The sequence below is a fragment of the Ochotona curzoniae genome, unplaced genomic scaffold, assembly GCF_017591425.1.
Source record: "Ochotona curzoniae isolate NIBS_2020 unplaced genomic scaffold, NIBS_Ocur_1.0 contig_1014, whole genome shotgun sequence".
NCBI lineage: Eukaryota > Metazoa > Chordata > Mammalia > Lagomorpha > Ochotonidae > Ochotona > Ochotona curzoniae.
This window is the reverse complement of record NW_024464920.1, coordinates 41,185,754-41,201,450: the sequence shown is the minus strand read 5'-3', so window position 1 is coordinate 41,201,450 and position 15,697 is coordinate 41,185,754. Positions and strand designations below refer to the sequence as shown.

Sequence of the window (15,697 nt, the reverse complement as noted above, 5' to 3'; positions counted from 1 at the left end):
TCCTAGACCATAAGCAGGAAGCTGGATAAAAAGTGGAGCAGCCACTTGGGGAGTGAATCATCGGACGGAAGATCTTCCTCTCTGTCTCTCCTCTCTGTATATCTACCTTTCCAATAAAAAAAATAATTAAAAAAAAGATATTTATTTGAAAAGCAGATTTACAAAGAGGAGAGACCAAAAGAGAAATCTTCCATTCTTTCCTTTACTCCCCATATGGCTGCAGTAGCCTGAGCTGAACTCATCTGAAGCTGAGAGCCCGGAGCTTCCTCTGGGTCTCCCATGCAGTTGCAGGGTCCCAGGGCTTTGGGCTGTCGTCTGCTGCTTTCCCAGGGACAGGGAGCTGGATGGCAAGTGAAGAATACGGCATAAACTGGCATCCACAGGGGATGCTGATGCTCGGATGCCAAAAGGTAGATTGTTAGGCCACTGAGTCAGCCCCCAAAATATTTCTGTTGATTTTCATTTTATTTGGAAGATAGAAAGATACAGCTAGACAGAGAGTGTCCATCTGCTGGCTGGCTTCCCTGATGCCTGCAGCGGCCAAGGCTGGGCTCGGCTGTAGTAGGAACTGAACTCAGATCGGGTCTCCCATATGGGGCAGGTGTCCAAACATGGACCATCATCTCCATCATCTGCTGCTTCCTCAAGGCTTATTAGCAGGAAGCTATATTGGAATCTTTGTAAAGCAACATTTCCATATGGGATGAAAGCATTGCCAGCTGTGGCGCCTTGCACCCACTCCCTTTTAAAGATGTATGTGTTTGAAAAGTGAAAGTGAGACAACTGGGTAGGAGGTGAGGGAGCGAGCGGGAAGCAGAATTTAAAAGCAAGACACTTTGGTGACAAGTGAAAAGCAGCACTGGAAGTGGACAGTGCCTTGCTTTGTCCACGTCAAGAGGGACTGTTGGCAGACCTGCGGCAGGCAGCACTGTCTTCCAGCTGGCTGTCTCTGCTTCCAGGTTGTTAGTCTTGGGCAATCACTGCTCTTGTCACAGATTTTTTTGGTCTTATAGTTAGTTAAACAGACTTTGTGCATGGTGGGTATCACCCCCATATGGGGTAAGAGTTAACTGGTGTCAGCTGATTGCAAGTACACTGTACCAACCAAGCTGCATCAGTTTCTCATGAAAGAAGTACTGTAATTCTTTTGTCCAATGGTGACTCTGAATTAGAGATTATAAGTACAACAGCAGGAAATTTGGGTATAGTCTTTACTCCATCCTGAAGAAATATATTAAGACACACCACATTGAAGCTGAACAGTTAGATGTTAAGTGTGTATTCCAGGGCCCGGCAGCGTGGCTAAAGTCCTCACCTTGAACGCGCCGGGATCCCATATGGGCGCCGGTTCTAATACCGGCAGCTTCACTTCCCATCCAGCTCCCTGCTTGTGGCCTGGGAAGGCAGTTGAGGATGGCCCAAAGCTTTGGGACTCTGCACCTGTGTGGGAGACCTGGAGGAAGTTCCTGGCTCCTGGCTTTGAATCAGCACAGCACTGACTGTTGTGCTCACTTGGGGAGTGAATCATTGGACGGAAGATCTTTCTCTGTCTCTCCTCCTCTCTATATATCTGACTTTCCAATAAAATGAATAAAATAAATCTTTAAAAAAAATGTGTATTCCAGGTCTCGTGACAAGTCCCTGGCCAGCACACTGTCTCGCCATGTCCCCGGGGTACCCTCTGCCTAGATCTAAAGCAATCACTAAAGATGAAGAGCTGCCTGAGTTTTCAGGGTGGCTGGATGTGGGGTGCACCTGCTGCCATTTGTTCCAGCAGGACCAGGGTTCCCAGCCAGGCCTGGGTACTGGAGGCTCCACAGGCAAGCCCTGTGCCTTGCATTGCTGGCATCCCATATGGGCACTGGTTTTAGTCCAAGCTGCTCCACTTTTTATCCAGCTTCCTGCTTATGGTGTTGGGTGCTGGAGGGCCTCCGTCTTCTGTACATAGACTCGTCTATGCTCTGAGCTTTATGGGAGGGTAAGGCTCTGGGTTGCCGTGCTTGTTTTTCTTTACTCTGAGATGTCTTCTCTTCTCTTATTCAGAAATAAGCACTTTAAAGGATCTCTTTGGACTCGCCAGCAACGGTAGGCAGCACCCTGCCCAGCCCTGCTGCCAGGGCTGCTGACTAGGGGGGAAGGTGTGACGTAGGCAGGGGCGGAGCCCGAGTGAGTGCTGTTGCTGCTCATCCCGGCTGGTTGGCTCATCTGTGTCTGTATTTTAGAGCATGACCTCGCGATGGCCAAATACAGCAGGCTTCCCAAAAAAAAGGAGAACGAAAAGGTAAGCACGTCTTGCTTGGGTTTTGTTTTCTTGAGCTCCTTTTGTATCTCCAACCTTAACAGCGTCTCAGTGACTTCCCCCTGCCCTTTTTTTTTTTTTTTTTTTTGTACATGGACTTTAAATAACGTACTGAGGTGGACTTCTGCCTCAATCTGGCTTCTTAAGCACCAGCTTGAAACTGCTGTGACATCCTGGTCACGCAGTGATGGGGGCGGGTGTGTGACTCACAGCCAGGGACCCCTTAGCCAGGAGCCATACCGCCAACCCCCCCCCCCCCCCAATCTGAACGTTTTGCTGCTGTTGAGGGTGTCGTTTGCTTGCCTGTATGTGACCCGGTGCCTCTGTGACAGCACTTCTCGGGCTAAGCTCTTTCCATGCCATAGGATCTCATGAGTGAACCAAAGCGTTGGTGGCTCTTGGTGCCTGGTGCCACGTTGCTTACCCAAAAGGGTGGTGACGCCGGACACCAGTGCTGAAAGTGTCTGCCCTGGTGCAGTGGAGCCTCGTGAGCCCTGGGGTGCTGTTTACCTGGGTGCTTTTGGTTGAGTTTTTTATTTTTTAATTGAGGTGGAACCTTGTCTTCTTCCTTACTGTGTTTGTCCCCAAAAGGATCAACACACGTTTCAGACTTGCTTGCCCTTGGGGAGTTGCCCCTCCCCACAGTGGACACCTTGTTTCTCTTGCCCTTCCCCAGGTGAAGACTGAGGTTGGGAAGGAGGTGGCAGCCGCCCGGCGGAAGCAGCACCTGTCATCCCTGCAGTACTACTGTGCCCTCAACGCGCTGCAGTACCGCAAGCGGATGGCCATGATGGAGCCCATGATAGGCTTTGCCCATGGACAGGTAGGGCTCCTCCTCTGGGAGCGAACCTCAGCCAGTGGTCACGTTCTGCCAAGAGAACGTTTCGGAGAAACTGAGGCATCATCCTGGAGAAAAACATGTGGCCTCTTGGGAAACCACCTACTCTTTGGCACCTGGGCTGGGTGATCCTTAGCAGACCTGGTTGGGCCAAGCCACCCAGGCTGGGGAATCGATGGCCTGGATCGCTGGGCTGCATCGGGGAAGAGCCTGCCCGGCCCTGTCTCTGACCCAGGAAAGGCTTAGCATGGTCTGCTTCTCCCGGAAGAAGCTCACTGCCAGTGTGGGGTGGCAGGTTTGCAGCCTGAATCCCAGGTTCCCTTACTGCTCTGCGTGGGGGTACCCTGGCTGGGATTATTCTCAGGTGATCTGGGTGACCGTGGCTGGCACCTTGCCACCTGGGGTGCAGGGAGTGTGAGTGCCTGGAGGTAGTCTCCTCGTGTGGCTTCCCATTGCGGTGTAGTGTCTGCTGACTGTTGTCTCACAGCGGGAGAGCAGGGGACCTCAGATAAAGGATGGGAACTGATGCTGCAGTGGCACCCTTCTCGGGCTGAGCTCAGAATTCAGGAGGTGGACTTGGGAATCCTCTCTCACTTGATGCTCGAGAAGCAGAAGGGCACGTGGGGAAGCAAAATGATGCTCAGCAAAGGTTGTCAGCCATCTTTAAAAAGCCCCCATTATAGGAGCACCTGCTCCTCTTACACCTTTGTAGACTGTATATGGTTCGTACTGGGTGCTTTACTCATGTCATGCCTGATGTCTGCAGGCCAAGTCTCGCTTCCCCCAGAGCATGAGTGCAGGTGGACTGGGTCCCTTCCACTGCTGTAACAGGGACTACACATGGATGCTTCAGTGGTGGCTGGCTTGGCAGGCCTGGGGCGCATGTGTGCGTTGGCTGCCTCCACACTGTCTGTCTCCCATCACATGAGTTCCATGATCATCTTCTGCAGGTCATTCTCAGAGGGTTCTGTCTTTCAGATCAACTACTTTAAGAAGGGAGCAGAGATGTTTTCCAAAAGTATGGACAACTTCCTGTCCTCCGTTGTGGACATGGTACAGAGGTAATGCTGCGCCCTGGGTGGGCCTTTTGCCTTTGCTGCTCAGTCCGGCCCGGGGCCCCATTTTGCTGTCTCACCCCCTGCCGGCAGCTCTTCCCACAGGCTTCTGTCCCACAAGAGTCCAAGAGGTCCCACCCTGCCCACGAGGTCCCACCCTATCTCAGCCTCGGCAGGGATAGGCAGCCAGAGCTGGTGGCGTGTGGGCTCTTCCCGCTTGTCAGGTCCCTCATGGTGGCATCCCTCCCGGGCAGAGGAGCCCACACAAGTTATGCCAAACAGGAGCAGGCACAGGATGGCCAGGCCAAGGCTCACTTCACTAGCCAGGGGCCTCCTGAGCAGAACCCCTGGTCCACCCCAACAGAATGCTGTCACTCTGTGCTCTGCCCATGACTCAGGTGGATGTGAGGTGTCTGCTCACGGTTGGCTGTCTTGGCTGTCTTGGTGGCTGCACTGTGTCTTCAGCACTTCATAGTCAGGCTGTCACCATGGTGGGATGGCCGGATGGGAGTCACTTTCTGGGCCCAAGGGCGGCGGCCTTCTGCAGCTATGGCTTCCTAGAGCACACACACACGTGGGAGCCAGGGGCTCATGTTCCCCAGCATGGACACCATCCTGATGTGTGTTTGTGGCAGCCCCTGACCAGTGGGCCTCGGGCGGCTCGGCACAGCTTCTGGCTATTGTGAGGGGAGAGGTACTGCATTTGCCTTGGTGGCCTCATGGTTGCTGTTCTGTCTACAGCAGTCCTTCCTGCCACTCCTGCGTAGACCAAGGACAGGGCAGCAGTGACATGTCACATCCTGTCCAGTGTGGGACTGTCATGGGCTGCTGTGCACATGGCCCTCGAGGGCGGGCCTGCAAAACTTGGCTCCTGAAATTTGTATCCACGGTGCTGAGCTGAGAAACCGTGTCAGCAGCAAAACTGTCTGGATTCGGGCAGACTTTCCTAGTATACCTTATGTTCTGCTGTATGTTGTTTTTAAGATTTTTAAAAAATTATTTGAAAAGCAGTGTGATAGCTCTTCCATCCATCCACTGGTTCACTCCCCCAATGGCTACAACAGAGAGTTGCTGGGTCCAGTTGAAGCTAGGAGTTGGAAACTTATTCAGGGTCTCCCATGTGGGTGCAGGAGCACAAGCACTTGGGCCATCTGCTGCCTCCCGGGTGCATTAGCAGGAAGCCAGATCAAAAGCAGAGCAGCCGGGAGCTGAGCTGGTGCTCCAATATAGGATCCTGATGTTGCAAGCTACAGCTCAGCTCACTAGGCCATAGCACCAGCCCCTCATGCTATCCATGAACACCTGCAGTCCTGTATAACGGAGTCCCTGGGACCTGGTTGTCCTGTTTGTCAGGCAGGAGGCCTGGGGGTAGAGTGATGGCACTCTGCCTGCTGCCCGGTGACAGGTGACAAGTGTGTGACTGATAACTTCCGTCCTAAGCATTCAGGTGGAGCTGGAAGCAGAAGCGGAAAAGATGCGGGTATCGCAGCAGGAGCTGCTCTCTGTTGATGAAGCTGTCTACACTCCGGACTCGGACGTGGCTGCGCCTCAGATCAACAGGAACCTCATCCAGAAGGCCGGTTACCTCAACCTCAGAAAGTGAGTGCACGAGGGCCCTTGGTGACACCCAAGAGTGGGCCAGCCCCGGCCCCATGCTGCCCTTGGGCTGGAGGCATTGAGGAGGACCCAGCGCTGGGGTCTGGGAGATGCCCCAGCCGCTCTGCCCTCTGCTCTCCACAGTGCTGATAGACATTCATCACTGTCCTCTTGGAAACACTGGAGCTACTGCCCCGTGGGAGAGCCACACAGCTCGGGGGGGCCAAGGCCTTTGCAGTCAGGCCCATCTAACGGAATGCCATCTTTGACCCTTGTGTTTCTTAACGTGCGGCTGCAGGCAGGGCCAGGGTGTTGTCATGCAGGCATGGAATGCGGATCCTCCTCAGGTGGTACAGGTGGTCAGAGACCAAGCAGGCCCACTTCCAGAACACCTGTGGTCCCGGGTGTCTGGGATGAGAGTGGCTCAGCCTGTGGAAGTGTGTGCCATCCCCAAAGAAGAGCGGTTGCCACCTCAGCGGGGTGGGGTCCTTGGAATGTCTGTACCAGGTGGAGACCACAGCTGACTTTCTAGGAGTCCCACAGGGAAACACGGCTTGCTGAGGTCCTGGTAGTGTAAGCCAAGACCCGGCTTTTCTTTTTATAAAGCAGCCTGTGATGGCAGGACCCCCTCCAGGGGCTGCAGAGCACCATGGCCCGTGAGCTCCAGCAGAGGTGACCCTATGGGCAGACTGGCTCCGGGTCAGAAGCAGTTTCACTTTGTGAGGTCCTGCAGGAACCATCCATCCACGCAGTGGCACTGGACTCGCTGCACTTGCAGACTAAAGATGAGGCCGTGGGTGTGGCCACAGTGGGGTCTGTGTATCCTGGGTTTGGGGCTGTGTGAGCAGACCCCCTGGTTTCCGGGATCATACCAACTGAATCAGGCCTCTGCTGCTCCCTCCATTGGTCAGCTTGCCAGGCCATTTTGTTGTAATATCGAGAGAAGTGATTTCTAAGCTGCCCCCAGCTTCCCAGCACTAATGGGCTCTTGCGACACAATCCGTACAGCAAGACGGGGCTGGTCACCACCACCTGGGAGAGGCTGTACTTCTTCACGCAGGGTGGGAACCTCATGTGCCAGCCCCGCGGCGCCGTGGCCGGAGGTCTGATCCAGGACCTGGACAACTGCTCCGTGATGGCTGTGGACTGCGAGGACCGCCGATACTGCTTCCAGATCACCACGCCCAACGGGAAATCGTACGCCTCGCAGGTTTTGTGTGGGAGGAGGACCAGGGTGGGGACTTGGCCACAGTGAGCAAGTGCCGTGGCCTGAACCATGCAGTATGCAGGTGCCTTGTTCAGGGAGCTCTGTGGAGGGCCTGCTATGGCATCCGGAGGTGACCCACACATGTTAGTGAAGCTCTTGGCTGCTGCCTACTGGCTGTGAGTGAGCACTGCTGTTTGCTTTCTGGCTGGCGGGGTGAGGTGAAGTGGTTGGGAGCTGGGGACGGCATGTTCCATGTAGCTGACTCATTGCTGACGCGCTGTCCCCGTGGCCAGGTCCTGCTCTGAATGCTGGTGGCCTGGTTTGCAGTGACCCTGGTCTGTGGATCTTGTCTCAGAGACAGTTGCAGGCAGTGGTTGGGGTTGACCTGCTGGCAGCTGCGGCTGGTAGCCTGTGGCGCCCCCTCCCACAGAGCAGATGGAGGTGCTGCCTCCTCTGAGGAGGGCAGTGGCTTGGGGCTGAGGGTGCCCTGGCTGCTGCTGCTAAGCTGCTCCTGCAGACTGGTGAGAAGGCTGGTATTCTGCCTCGACCACCAGCGCCGTGCCCCTCTAGAGAGCAAAGGCCTTTGCTGCACGTTTGTAGAGTGACCCTGGGCCGTGCGATCCCAGGCCCTGACCCAGGTGTGTTTCCTTCCAGGGGAATCATCCTGCAGGCAGAAAGCAGGAAGGAGAATGACGAGGTAAAGCCCTGCTTCTCTCCCGAGCCTGTGGCCAGCGTGGCCAGCGCCTGGGAGTGAGGCTCAGCGTGTGTTTGTTCTTGCAATGCCCTCTGCAGTGGATATGTGCCATAAACAACATCTCCAGGCAGATCTACCTGACCGACAACCCCGAGGTAACCCCACACATCCCAGCCCTTGCCTCAGTTCAGAGCCGAGGGACCACCTGTGGGCTGAGCCCGACTGCTGTGGCTTGCAGGCAGTCGCCATCAAGCTCAATCAGACGGCACTGGAAGCTGTGACTCCCATCACAAGCCTCGGCAAAAAGCAGGAGAGCTCGTGCTCCAGGTAACTGCGGGCAGAGCCACTGGCTCTCATGGAGCCAGTCAGGGCTGGATCAGGGTTGGATGCGAGCAGCCATGTGTACTGGTTCATTCCCCTGATGCCTGCAGTCAGGACTGGGCCAGGCTGAAGCCAGGTCTCCCATGTGGGTGGCAGGGGCCCAGCATCCTGTGCCTCGCAGGCACATTGGCAGGGAGCTGGATCGAAGCCCGGAGTAATAGGGACTGGAGCCAGGCACTCGGATGTGGGGTGTGGACCTCACAAGCAGCAGTGTAACGTGCTGGGCCACAGTGCCCACCCCAGGCTGCACAGTGCTTTTGTACCAAAATAAACTACCTTTTAATTCCGCTTTCTCACAAGTTTTTGGAAGTATTATTGAACATGAGAATAAATGGAAATAACTTTGTGGCCACTGCAGGTTCATCTGTTAGGCTTCCCTGGGTAGCTGAGTCTATCTGCTGTTGGCAAAGCTACAGAAATCTCACGGGACCCAGGGGGGCAAATGCTGGCCTTACAGTGGGAGACAGAGGGTTCCAGAAATAGTGCTGCTGTGTGTACAGCTGGACAATGTGTCATCTGACAAAGCACATGGCCCAGGCCTCCTTCCCACCCCAACATGACACCTGCCCAGGGTGCTCCTGCCAGTTCAGTGAGGAGCGAGTTTGAAGGCAGCTCAGGTTTAATTACTCAATAATGGATTTTTCTTCCCTGTTCTAGAGTAAGTAAATCAGCGTATTCTTAGGAAGGAGCCACAAAAGGACTCAGAAGAATCCTGGTGGGGTGGGCAGGAGTGAATCCAGCCGCTAGCTGGATGAACCTGGGGATTATAGGGGTGACAGATGTGGCAGTCAGATGGCCCCCGAGAGGGGTTAAGGGCAGTGCTCTTAGGGTCAGAGTCAATAGGAATACAAACATGTTTTGATTGAAGTGGGGAAAAATAGTAATCAGGTCGTTAGAAACAGTCTGTCATTGACTTCTGAGCCAGTCCCATGCCAGCAACGCCCTGTCCTGCCTTCCTCCCCGCCTTCCCTCCCTCCCTCCCTTCTTCCCCCCCATCTTTCCCTGTGCCTTTCCTTTCTCTACCCTCTCCTTCTCCCTTCCTCCCCTCTTCTCATCTCCCTTCTTCCTTCCTTACCTGCCCTTTGACCGTTCAGAGCCAAAGTTTGCGAGTGGCCTTCTTGCCTTGAACTCCCACTCCTGCCCTCCTGCTTAGCACTGCTGGCATCCTGTGTTCTTTTACATGTGGGTCACACAACAGGTGGCATTGCTGTGCCAGGGGACGTCCTGGGACAGCAGTGCTGGCCATAGGGAGACTGTGTGTCACCTGGCTTTCAGGCTCACTCCAGCTGTTTGTTTTGTTTTGTGTTTTTAAAGATTTATTTCAAAATCAGAGTGAGGTTACAGAGAGGGTGGGAGAGACAGAGGTCTTTGCATCTACTGGTTCACTCCCCAGATGGCTGCGGCTGCAGACTCACTTCATTGCCCTGGAGGCGCTGGGTTCCTTCCTGCTCGTTCTGGAGATTCACTGAGGGGTCTTGGGGAGTGGCGCCTGTGCGCAGGACACTCAGGACAACCACCGGGGTGAGAGCTGTGTAGAGCAGGCGCATGGGATGTGGGAGAGACGCGTGGAACCAAGAGAACAGAGAGCTGTGCATGGCCCCAAGCACGTGGAAAGCCAAGTGTGTGACACTCTGTGCCCCTCGGAGGAGGCCGCACCATAGCTGGGGAGAAAAGATTTTTCAGAAGTGGAAAGCCAATTCATAGCCACCTGCCACGAGGGCAGGAGAGACACGGTGCTCTTTGCCATAAAACCCTCATAAAACCGGTCTGGGTCACCAGGCATCTGGACACAAGTTCTAGTAGTCCACAGGGCCACCGGACTGCGTCCCTGGGACTGGCCGAGAGAAAGCGCCAGGATCCAAGGAGGGGCAGGTGCGTGGCCGCAGAGCAGATGAGCAGGCATCTGGGCTGGTGGCCGCAGCCCGTGAGGGGTGGGGGAGCAGCTGAGGCGGGGGGGACATCTGGAAGAGGCCACAGTGTGGCTGCAGTGCAGGGCGTGCAGGGCCTGGGAAGGGGCGGCCGGCTGGCAGTTGACGCCGGGTTGTGGTTCAATACCAAGCCCAGGTATTTCCTTCCCTCAGCGACTGAGTGTGTGCCAAGGGGACACGTAGGAACCATGACTCAAGCTGTAACCTGCAGACCCCTATCTCCCAGGGAGAGTGAAGAGGGGTGGGTCCACTCAGCACAGCCTGACACATAGCAGAGTGCTGTGCTCAGAACTGGAGGTAGCAGGGAGAGCGGGGGGCTCTGGAGGATAGGGAGATTTGGGAAGGTTTATTTGGATGATGGGGTGAGAGATCAAAATCTTCTCCATGGCATTTCCATTTGTAAGCCACCTTTGGGTGTAGCGGCACAGCACATTTGCATTCCCATATTAGAGTGTGGCTTCAAGTCCTGGCTCCTCTTGTGTCCCACCCAGCTCCCTGCTAGTGTGTGCTGGGAGGCAGTAGATGATGGCTCAAGTGCTTGAGCCGTTGCCAACGCCTGGCAAACCCAGGTGGGGTCCCAGCCTCCTGGCTCCTGGCTTGAGCCTGGCTCAGCTCCCGTCATTGCAGGCAGTTGGAGAGTGAGCCAGACTGGCAGAGCTCACCATTGCTCTGCCTTACTAGTACATCCAAATCAACAGTCTTCAGATCCCAGCAGCATTAAGTAATATTCAAGTGGTTGTAGCTCATCTGTTTCTCCTTTCTGTGTATATTCCAGCCAGAATCTGACCAATTCAGAGATGGAAGGTGCCAAGCTCGTTCCCAAAGCGACAGTTAGTGCAACTGACATGGAAGAACTGATCGCCCCTGGGACACCAATTCAGTTTGACATTGTCCTACCTGCCTCGGAATTCCTTGATCAGAACAGAGGGAGCAGGTATGGGCCAAGGGAGGTTGTCCTTGGGAGAAGCCACTCCTGTCCCCACCCACCGCTGAGCCTGCCAAGCTTGCAGCATGGCTCCTGGGCTGTCAGGATGGCCTGACTCTGCCTCCTCCCCTAGGCGCGTCAACCCTTTCGGGGAAACAGAGGACGGATCACTTCCGGAAGCAGAAGGTGCGTGCCTGGTAGGGTGCACAAAGTGACAAGGTCCGTTTCTTATTTTAAATAGTGGCACCAGGTGAGTTATTTAAAAGGTTAAAAGCTTTCGATTGGGGGTGCAGGAGACAGAGAACTCTAGCCTCAGATGGCTGCCACAGTCAGTGGTGGCCCAGGCTGACACCATCGGTCCAGGTCTCCCACATGGAAGGTAGGGGCCCGAGGACTTGAGCCTCCATCTGCTATCTCCCAGGATGGGCATTAGCCGGAAGCTGGATTGGAATCAACTGTTGCTTCAATATGGAACATGCACAATGAGTGGCAGCTTAACCCACTGCACCACACTGCCCAGCCTGACCTTGGGACCCTGCATCCATAGAGGAGGCCTGGAAGAAGCTCCTGAGTCCCAGCCTAGCTCTGCTCAGCTATGGCTGTGGAGACCATTTGGGGAGTGAACCAGTGGATGGAAGACTTTCTTTCTCTGTCCTTGTCTCTATATAAAATCTGCTTTTCAAATTGAAAGAAAGAAAAAAAAAAAAAAAGAAAAGACTAGCTGGGACTCAGATGAACTCTTCGGGCTGGGGTGTGGGTAGCACAAGTGGCAGCTTCCTGTGGGACACAATGGCCGCAGGATACAGTGTGTGTTTTTCATTTACATTCTGTAATGTGCCAGTGGAGCTGGCTGCGTCTGCTCCACTGAAGGGATCTCGAGCCAGGGCAGGTAGTTGAGTGACAGCAAGTGCTAGCAAGGCCTCCTGCTTCCTGGGGGATCGGGCTTTGCTCGGTGAGGGTGGAGCTCTTCATGGTGATGAAGTGCCACCACTGCCTTTAGCAGCACACATGGCGAATGAACCATATGGCAACATGAGGTCTTTTTTCCCCTTGCATCCATAAAAGGAAGAAAATGGGCCAAGTGGTGAATTCCCACTTGTCCAGTGGAAAACTCTTACTTTCCACCATCATAGTGCACGGTCACCTAATGTGACTCGTGTATATCAAACAGCTGTAAATACAGTGTTGGAATGTGAACGGGCCATTCAGAGCGTTGGCTGGGTCAGGCTTACTTGGACATGCAGCATCGAGAAATCAGGTGGCAGGGAAGGAGCCAGCCCGGTGACGCCGCATCCAGCTGGGAGTGTCCCCAGCAGGTCGGAAGCGGATGACCCAGAGTGGGACACTCTCTCTTGCAGACTCTCTCCTGCAGCAGATGTTCGTAGTGCGGTTTTTGGGCTCGATGGCAGTTAAAACAGACAGCACTGCCGAAGTGATTTACGAAGCCATGAGACAAGTCCTAGCTGCCCGGGCCATTCATAACATCTTCCGCATGACGGAGTCGCACCTGGTGGTCACCAGCCAGGCTCTGAGGTACGTCCGTCTCCACAGCCTCCATACCCACTGCAGACAGGGTCAGCCCTCCAGAATGCCAGGGCTTGGGGATGGCCTTGACTGGATTCAGGGGTGCTGCCCTAAGTTTTGCCCCCCGGGGCAGCGGGGACAGGATGGAAGCAGCTCCCTTGAAGATGAGAGGTGATGCCTCAGGTATCAGTTCTGAGTTGGCCAACTTCAGAAAGATGCTGTCGCTTTGTACTCTCTGTGTTTTGTCTGTGAGCTTAGTAAAGGAAGGTTTTGGCTTTTTTCCTCAGTATGGAAGAGTTGGTTCTGTCTGCAATAACCAGAACACTACAAGAGAAACAGGCTTATTTGTGGAGAAGCTCAAAGTAATGAGGCCAAGTGCTGTGAGTTGCATGTGGAGGATGTGCCGAAGGCTGGCCGAGACAGCGCAGTCACAGCTGCCACGGCTTGAAGAGCTGCACTCCCCAGAGCACAGCTGCAGGGAGCCCCTGTGGCATCAGTCATGTCAACTGCACGGTGCCAGTCCACCCCAGAGCCCCAGAAACTTCTCCTGAAATCCTAGGGTAGCAGTTTGTCTAACTGTTTATATCTCAGCTATTAGATAAAATCAAAATAATTTCACATGTTCCCAGGCGCATGTTTAATGTGGCCACTGGAGAGCCCAAAATGCTTTAGCAGGCCCGGAGAGTGCTGTGGACCAGCCAGCACAGCTAGGTCTGTTGCCAGCATTAGCTTTCTCAGCCGCATGACTTTGGGCAGGTTATTGGAGCTTCATATTCAAGGTCATTCAGTCGTAGTCATAGTGAGATAACCCACACGAACCAGTTACAGTTGATGGACACAGGCGACACTCTGCAAACATGAGTTCTAGAGGGCTGGCTGGGGCTCGAGGGGCAGAGGGGCAGGCTTCTCCATGGCTCCAAGAGCCCCTCCTTGCCACCGGCCTGAGAAGGAGCTGCTGGGGAATAACCTCACAGCCAGAGCCCTAGGCCTGTACACACACTGGTTTACTGTTCATACGAACCACATGGTTAAAATCCACCAAAAATGTCAAATAAAGGAGCCTTAACAAAGAGCTTAATGAAAAGTGGAATTACAAGATATTTTGATGCAAAAAAGAATTGCAATCCATGCACAATCTTTTAAAAACATTTTTTTTATTGGAAAGGCAGAGAGAGATACCTTCCGTGCCCTGGTTCACAGCCGAGATGGCCAGAGCTGGGCCAGGCTAAAGGCAATAACAGCCCCACCACTGCATTTCCTGTGTGGTGGCAGGGGACCATGCACATGGGCCATCTTCTGCTGCTTTCCCGGGAGCATCCGCAGGGAGCTGGGTCAGCACAGCCAAGAATTCCAGCTGCAGCTCTGGTATGGGATGCTGGTATAACCCACTGTACTGCAACAGCTTTGGGAAGTTTTTCAATATATATTTTCCATACCATTTTTTAAAAAATTATTTCTCAGATCTGTAAAAGGACTGAGAAAAACTGTACTACATCAGAGAATACTATCCAAAAATGTAGAAAAACATGGGGCTAGCCCAGTGACACAGCAAACTGATCCTCCACCTGCTGTACTAGCATCCCATATGGGCACTGGTTAAGAGTCTCAGCTGCTCCACTTCTGATCCAACTGCTTATAGCCTGGAAAAACAGTGGAGGATGGCTCCAGGCCTTGGGCCCCTGCCTGCACCCAGAAAGCTCCTGGCTCCCAGCTTCAGGCCAACTCAGCGACCATTTGGGGAGTGAAGCAGTGACAGAAGAGCTCTATTTTCCCCCTCTCTCTTTCAAGGAAAAAATAAGTCTTAAAAAGTGGAAAAACCCAAGGAATACTCTAGTAAGGATCTAATACTCAGAACACATAACAAGCTTGTAACAGTGAGCGAAGGCAGCCTGCTCAGAAAAAGAGCAAAGGTCTTGAAAAGATATGCAGATGGCCAGCAAGCATATGGCATGCTGAGTGCCATAGGAAGATGCAAACCAAAACCATCATGAGAGAGCACACCACACCCACCAGTTACAATTTTAAAAAGGAAAACAAGATTAGCACTGTGTGGGGAAATTGGAACCCACTGAATGGAAACTGGTTCAGCAGCTACTGAAAATAGATCGCAGTTATTCCAGTAAAGAGTAAAATCATTGTAGGATTCTCTTCCCAAGTAGGTAACCATAATTAAAAATAGGTGTTCAAACCAAAACCTGAATGCAGAAATTCACAGCAGTCCTCTTCACAATAACCCAAAGACAGCCAATCCGGATGTCCAACAGCCAAGTGCATAAGCAGCAGGGGTAAGACACAACGCAGTAAGACACAGCTTCAGAAGCAACCACATGGTGCTGGAAGCTGGCGCAGTGGTGAGCATCAGACGCTGAGCCGAGGGAGAGCCGCTGGCAGTGAGGTCACAGCTGAGCGGTAGACTGCTAGCAGGCTAGATTGCCAGAGGCGCAGAGGAGGCAGGAACAAGGAGAGATCAGTGGGCAGAGACTCCTTGCAGTGATGGAATATTCTGGTGAGGGTGGCAGTGGGGGTACACGGTAAGGGATGCAAGCACAGTGGCATTTCCAAGGGGTATTTTCCATTAAACACACCTGCAGTGGACTTTGATGTTCTGGGACCATTTTGTGTAGAGATCAATCAGAAAACCAGAAAATTAAAGCAATCACTTGAAGGTTTTTTACAAAACATGTTTTTAAAATTTTCGGCTGTAGACAAAGTTCACCAGATTCCTAAGTAAAAGTTACTCTCCCTGCAGGGTAATGGCTTCTTCAGTTCACACCCAGCAGTAGAGACTAGTGCCACTCCCTCACAGGCACGGTCAGCGTCAGCAGTGGGCTCGGCCACCTGGCTGAGCAGCTGTGCAGGGGCGGCCCACGTGTGTGCAGGGCTGGCCAGTGTAGGTGAGGAGCCCGGTTCTCTCGTCAGCGTGCACCCTCTGGCTCCAAGTGCCATGGTGGTACAGCTGCACACATCTGCACCGCATCATGCCTGCAGGGGTAACTTCAAGATGCAGTTTCGGCACCAGCCGCGTGAGTCACTTCTCACGACAGTATACGCAGTGTCATGCAGCCACAGCTGCTTTTCGATTGTACTACACCCAGAGGAACCCCTGCACCCCACACAGCCCTAGGCAACCAGCAGGCACTCGTCTTGCCTTCACTACAGATTTGTCTATGCACACCTCACATAACCAGAAATAGAACCTATTTCTGTAAACCGTAACTTTCTTGTTCCACTTGTAAGGCAGCACTTTGGT

General features: G+C 53.6%; 1 protein-coding gene across 3 annotated transcripts in view; it reads left to right on the top strand.

The window, feature by feature from the left end:
- APPL2 (adaptor protein, phosphotyrosine interacting with PH domain and leucine zipper 2) overlaps positions 1–15,697 on the top strand; it is a 42,861-nt gene that overhangs the window by 24,079 nt on the left and 3,085 nt on the right. For 2 of the 3 annotated variants that reach the window (XM_040984831.1, XM_040984821.1), the window contains exons 6-17: positions 2,044–2,085; positions 2,223–2,281; positions 2,976–3,122; positions 4,116–4,198; positions 5,633–5,791; positions 6,797–6,985; positions 7,650–7,692; positions 7,788–7,844; positions 7,928–8,016; positions 10,774–10,932; positions 11,057–11,109; positions 12,282–12,456. In XM_040984831.1, coding sequence (XP_040840765.1) covers positions 2,044–2,085; positions 2,223–2,281; positions 2,976–3,122; positions 4,116–4,198; positions 5,633–5,791; positions 6,797–6,985; positions 7,650–7,692; positions 7,788–7,844; positions 7,928–8,016; positions 10,774–10,932; positions 11,057–11,109; positions 12,282–12,456 — 1,255 coding nt within the window. Of the gene's footprint in view, positions 1–2,043; positions 2,086–2,207; positions 2,282–2,975; positions 3,123–4,115; positions 4,199–5,632; positions 5,792–6,796; positions 6,986–7,649; positions 7,693–7,787; positions 7,845–7,927; positions 8,017–10,773; positions 10,933–11,056; positions 11,110–12,281; positions 12,457–15,697 lie in introns of all 3 variants that reach the window. The other variant, XM_040984840.1, reaches the window with a different exon arrangement.